Here is a 6,624-nt window from a genome sequence, read left to right as displayed (position 1 = left end):
GTGGAACCATCTTCCTCACTCCGTTCTCATTATTCCCTCCAGAGATTCAATATGCCTGTTCACCTCCTCAGGTCTCCATCCATAACTCATGTTTTCTATCCTCATTAACCATCCCAGAGCATACCTTCCTTTCCAAATAATTGTGTGTTCTCCCCTCTTTCTCAACCCGCTCCCTTTTCCATTTTTTTTGTTCCATTGCTGGTTCATTATAGGTTTTCCCTTCTTCTTTTAGTCCCTCATTATTCTCGCCGGAGGAGAGGGTATTGCATTTGAGTCCGTTTGTTTGTCCGCACAGAATAAATATGATTTTCTCTGCAACCGTTGGTCCCGTTGACAGGAAATTTTCAATTTTTTTATGATAATTATGATGTCATCGGTCACGTGGTTCGGCTGCCATCTTGGAAAAACCGAAAACTTTGCACCTCTATATCTCCGAAAGCACTGAATAGAAAAAAATTGAGACATGGCTCATTGTGAAAAACTCTCCATGGGGAATAAAATATGTTAATGATGACGTCATCGGTCACGTGGTTCGGCCGCCATCTTGGAAAAAACCGAAAAACTTTGCATCTCTATATCTCCAAAAGTGCTGAATAGAAAAAAATTGAGACATGGCTCATTGTGAAGAACTCTCCATGGGGAATAAAATATGTTAATGATGACGTCATCGGTCACGTGGTTCGGCCGCCATCTTGGAAAAAACCGAAAAACTTTGCACCTCTATATCTCCAAAAGTGCTGAATAGAAAAAAATTGAGACATGGCTCATTGTAAAGAACTCTCCATGGGGAATAAAATATGTTAATGATGTCATAGGTGCCTCCATTATGACATCATAATTCGACAAGTACAAAACTTCATCCAATCAAGATGAAATTTATTGGGCATAATCTAGGAATAAATTAGTTTAGAAAAAAAAAATGACGTCATCGGTCACGTGGTTCGGTCGTCATATTTGTTTTAACACAAAAGCCTAAAACCACTGACTAAATTTGCAATCTCTGATTCTCTGATTGCTTTTTGATTTGATTCTGATTTGATCTAATTCTCTGATTGATCTGATTCTCTGCTCTTTGATTTGATTCTGATTTGATCTAATTCTCTGATTGATTTGCAATCTCTGATTTGATTCTGATTTGATCTAATTCTCTGATTGATTTGCAATCTCCGATTGCTCTTTTTCTTGTTGCTGTTGCTGTGTTTGAGCTTGCATCCAGCTTGTTAATCCCATATCCTCCCCTCATTCATTCTTCCTCAAAGTGTTCCTCTACCCTCCTGCACTTCCACCGTTTTTTGTGTATTCCAAGTCTTCCATGCACTTAAACTTTGTGTACAAAATTTTTTTTTTACACCTGGATATAGAAAAGCTTGCTAAGATCAGTTGAACAAGTAGAAGAAACTCAGGTGTATTTTATTGCCAATTTACCATCCACTGACATTACTGAGAAGTCTATTTCCACATTTAACACAAAGCACAAGTATAAACATGAAATATTCAGCTAGAACATCCTCAACATATCAAACTGGAAAAATGATAATGAAATGTTTGGCATGATAATTAGAAATATATACCATGTTCAACTTCCTAAATCAACACCATCGTGCGACGTTACAGAACGGCAACAGCGAAGAGACGTCCAAGTGCAAGAATTGCAAATAAAACCAAAACACTTGTGCGTTCTGACATTTGAAGAGCAAAATTCAGAATATGGTGAAACAGCACTTGCTGTAAAAGGATACATTTGCTGAAAAAATTGTTTTGGACTTTTAGCCCAACGTACAACGACAGAATTACAACAAAGTTTCTTTCAGCACCCTGCACTTCTTGAAAAAGTCTTGTTAAAAGCATTCAAACTTCCATTTAACCTCCACCAAAGGTGGATGGAGGTGATGTTTTCACTCCTGTCTGTCTGGTTGTGAACAAAATATCTCAAAAAGTTGTGGACGTATTCGGACGAAATTTGGGGAGAGATGTAGCGTATGTGACAAGGACGAAATGATTAGATTTTGGTGAAGATCCGTATTCGGATCCGGCTAGAAGAATTTTTAAAGCGATTCTTCACCATTGGGAGATAGGGCCAAAAACGATACATAGCGGGATATCTCAAAAGATGGTGCACGGATTTGGACGAAACGTGGTGGACCGGTTGTGTGTGTGACGAGGAAGAATCGATTCGATTTTGGTGAAGATTTGAATATGGATTCGGATACGAGAATTATTTAATTTTTGAAGTGATTCTTTACCATTGACGGGGCTAAAACCAACATATAGCAGGATATCTCAAAAGGTTCTGGATGGATTTGGACCAAACTTGTTTGTACAGGTTGTGTGTGTGCCAAGGAAGAATCGATTCAATTTTGGTGAAGATCCGGATTCAGCTAGTATAATTATTTAAGTGATTCTTCACCATCGAGTGATATGGCCAACCAGGCGGAGGTATGCCCTCTACGGAGTGCCGTTCTAGTTTTACTTGAAATTGGCTCAAGGTCGGTATATAGAAAGTTTGTGGTAGCGAATGTCGTATGTGAAGAGTTCCTTTTGAAAATATAAACGGAAACAACTTGGAAAACAAGACATCAAAGTCAAATAAAAAGGTTCGTACTGTCGTATGATATTCAAGCCGATGGATTAAAAGCTAATAAAGCGACACCACCAAAGTATGCAGGTTAATACAAAAGTACAGCACTTTACTCTAATTAAGGCATTTCCTCTTGGCCCAGGAGCTCAACCTCTTGGATGACAGAATAATCTTATCCAATAAAACCTGTGGAAGTTAACATCCAATATTGATGGGTCTTGGAGTGAAGGGTGGGATTAAATGATTGTGCGATGGCAAATTTAGTCCTTTTGGGTGCACACCAATTATGTATTACATTAGAATTCGACCAAGAGACAGTTTCACATGTTTGACAGAATTTGCATGAAGATGACAAACTGTGTACAAAAGCTGCAGATGCAGACAAACAAAGCTTTACTGTCCAAAAAAAAAAAAAAATTTGTACTGAGGAAAGTAATCCAAATCAAGATCCATTGTTACACCTCGACAATACACAGGTATTTTGAAAAATTAAAAAGCACAACTACAAGACTGATGAACCCCACCACCTCCCTCTCACCCTCCTCTTGTACTCTCCCCCTTCCCCATTTTTTTGTATACAAGGTCAAGGCTTGTGGAAGAAAGAGCGAGTACACTGAACGGATCAGGACGCAACAGAACAAAAAGAACAGGAGAGAAAGAGAGGGTCTTGGACAACATGGGTGTGGGGAGGAATGAGGAGTAAGGGAGGCTGCATGGGGTGGACAAGATGAACACACAAGGAAACTCTCAAGAAGGAAAAACTTGAAATTTGGAAGGAGGTGGGTTTGGGTGTGGGAGGGGTCAACGGTGTTAACAGGGTAGAAAATATCATGTATTTGCATTGGGGATGATCTGAGATGGTGGTGAACAGCTGTCTTGAAGATTTGGAGGGAGGAATGAGATTGAAGAGAAGGTAGAAATTGGTTCCACAGGTGGAAAAAAAGAGGAACGAATGAGTGGAGGTGAGCAGTGATTCTGAATTTTGGGAAATTCACCAGAAGGGGGTTGATGGTGGACCGTGTGCGCCCTGCAGAAACCTGGGGGAGGAGCGGGTTTACAAAACATGGAAAGAGTCGAAGGTGCAATGCCAGAAGGGAGTCGGAAGAAGACAGACACCTCTGCGAAAATTAAATTCATATTCTGCAAAAAATAAAATTTGTGGAAACATTTTGATCCGATGTAAAGTCCGATAAGCAAGTACAACATAAGGTAGGATTTATTTACTGGTTAAATTACCAAACGTCAAAAAATTGAATACTTTGGACAATCCAGAAGAAATCAATTTTACACAGCCGCAGTATACAGTATTCGATATTAATGAAATCTGCCATTTAAAATGCTTCCATTTCAGTTTTTATCACAACTAAAATAGAACAAGCGATCATCCTTTCAAACGTTGTCAAAATAATACACGGAACCTGACAAAAATTGGACTTCAAAGCATTAAATACATTGCAGCAATCAGCACTTAAGAAAGTTAAACTCAATCACAACCCTGCAAAAAAAAAAAATATAGACTTGGCTCATCTGACGATTAAAACAGCGGACCGTTGTCTTCATTTGCTGGCATATTGTCTCAACAGTTTTGGAGAGAAGCTGGGATGGATGAGTGGGAAATCCCACACAATTGAGACGTCATCATCTCCGCCGGTACCCAACACGGAAACGGCGCATGTTGGAAGGGCGGTTCTTGTTGCTCCCTCCATAACTGTACGCGATAAATACATCAACACTTGGTAAGCAGCGCTGCATTCCCACGACAGGGCAATTCTACACGAACGGAAGGAACCGGCAAAATTGGAACGGGCCTTTACACGGCACATGAAAGAAGAATTGAGAAACATCCAAGCAAAGGTGGGGGATAAAAGAAAGTTGAAGAAAACTTAAAGGTGATGAAGATACAAAGGTAATGGAGCAATGGAAATGCACAAAGAGGATGTTGTGCTTTCGTACCCAATGGTGAAATTCGGTGATCTGGGAACCTTTGCGGATGTTGTGAGAGGGCTTTCAGCTGAGGGTGTGGTCGTTCCACAACACCCCAATCCCGCACCTGGGGTTAAGATGTTAACGGGAAATTGAAATCCAGCTGCAGAATGGAGACAATAATTTAATGTTAGGGAAAGGTACCCGCATTCAAAATACATACACTGCCTTCAGAAAGTATTCACACCCCTTGACTTTTTCACATTTTGTTGTGTTACAGCCCAAATTTAAAATTGAATAAATTAAGATTTTTTAGTCACTTGTCTCCACATAATACCCCATAATGTTAAAGTGGATATATATATATATATATAATTTTATTTTTTTTAATACAAAATAATTAAAAATGAAAAGCTGAACTGTCTCGAGTCAATTAGTATTCAACCCTTTTGCAATGACACTCCAAATTGGGCTCAGGTGCATCCAAATCTCCTTTGATCATCCTTGAGATGTCTCCACAACTTGATTGGAATCTACCTGTGGCCAATTCAATTCAAAATTTAAGTCTTTAGCCTTAATGCAAAGCATGGCATATGGCAGAAACTGAGCACAGCTCATCACCTATCTAACATCACCCATACTGTGAAGCATGGTGGTGGCAGCATCATGCTATGGGGATGCTTTTCAGAAGTAGAGCCTGGGAGGATTGTAAGGATAGACGGAACAATAAATAGAGTCGAATACAGGCAAATCATTGAGGAGAACCTGTTTGAGTGCAAAAGACCTTAGACTGCAGTGAAGATTTACATTCCAACAGGACAATGACCTCACGCATACAGCCAAAGCAACATTGGAATGGCTTCAGAACACACAGGGGTCTGCTCCCGTGCCACACTTGTATCGGGGTAAGCACTCACACCACAGCCTGTGACCATGCTGCACTGGCTCCGGGACCTGCGCCACGCTCGCATCGCAGTCCACGACGCACTTCCCTTAGTTAAGTCCTTTGAGGCACGACTGGGTCCCGTTACAATATATTTCATAATTCAATAAAATGCTCTGGATAGAGCATTTGTCCTGCTGAAGCAGTTCCTGGGCACTGTTTCTGCAGAGTAGTTCACCACTGCCTTTCCAGCAATCAGTCAAAGCAAGAAATTAAAATGTATTAATGGTGCCTGCAATAACTCGACTAGTTTTTCATAAATGACACTGCAGCATCTCTAACATCATCCAATGGCAATTTATAAGATAATGTTCCTCCAGCTCAGCGTCCTTGTGACAAGGATGGTGCATAAATTTATGTCTTACTGTGATTGTGAAACATCATTATGACAGCTAACATCTGGATCGAGATTCAAACCCAGGGTAGACTGCTTGAAGGCGACTGTGCATTCCCCTGTGCTATAAGCAATAGTGGGGTTAACAAACTCAAACCAAGAGCAATGTTTAATAATACAATAAAAACTAGAACAACACTCTTCAACGTCGTGAAGTCGACTGATAGGCCTTCGCCCACATTATTGCATCACTATAATACTGGTACCAAGTTTGATTTAAATCCCTTCAGCTGTTCACAAGTTATCACATTTGTACCTGACATGACCTCTGCCTTTGACCTCACGACCCCAAAATCTAATCAGATAACCTTTATATAATTATAGATATCTGTACCAAGTTTGATTTAGATCACTTCAGCTGTTCTCAAGTTATAGACATAATACTTTGACTTTTGACCTCTTGACCCCAAATTCTAATCAGTTAATCTTTACGTCATTCTATATTTTAAAAAACACCGTTTAGAGGCCATTTTGGTCAGATTGTGGTCAGATTTTGGTCAGATTCTATATAATTGTGCCAAATCTGGTCAGAATCCCATCACTGGTTCACAAGTTATCGTAGTAACAAGATTTTTACCTAACATGACCTCTGACATTTGGCCTTTGACCTCGTGACCCCAAAATCGAATCAGTTCATATTTACCTCATTATATATACCTGCACCAAGTTCGACTAAGATTCCTTCTCACGTTATCGCGGTAGTGAAAACCTATCACAGACGGACGGACAACCTGAAAACATAGTCTCCTTCGACTTCGTCGGAGGAGGCATAAAAATAGACAATAA

The 6,624-nt window shown here is 40.0% G+C and overlaps 1 protein-coding gene across 2 annotated transcripts in view; it reads right to left on the bottom strand.

Annotated features, from left to right (window-relative positions):
* Positions 1-1,393: 1,393 nt before the first annotated feature.
* LOC137432584 (uncharacterized) overlaps positions 1,394-6,624 on the bottom strand; it is a 66,812-nt gene continuing 61,581 nt past the window's right edge. Inside the window, exons 14-15 of one of the 2 annotated variants that reach the window (XM_068124628.2) lie at positions 4,532-4,664; positions 1,394-4,286 (exon numbers count right to left, since the gene is read on the bottom strand). In XM_068124628.2, coding sequence (XP_067980729.2) covers positions 4,217-4,286; positions 4,532-4,664 — 203 coding nt within the window. In that variant the 3' untranslated portion in view covers positions 1,394-4,216. The remainder of the gene's footprint in view (positions 4,287-4,531; positions 4,665-6,624) is intronic. The other variant, XM_068124629.2, reaches the window with a different exon arrangement.

This window comes from Myxine glutinosa, chromosome 8 (assembly GCF_964187855.1).
Source record: "Myxine glutinosa chromosome 8, kmMyxGlut1.1, whole genome shotgun sequence".
Classification (NCBI taxonomy): Eukaryota; Metazoa; Chordata; class Myxini; order Myxiniformes; family Myxinidae; genus Myxine; species Myxine glutinosa.
Note: the sequence above shows the minus strand (reverse complement) of the source record. Positions and strands in the feature narration are given on the sequence as shown.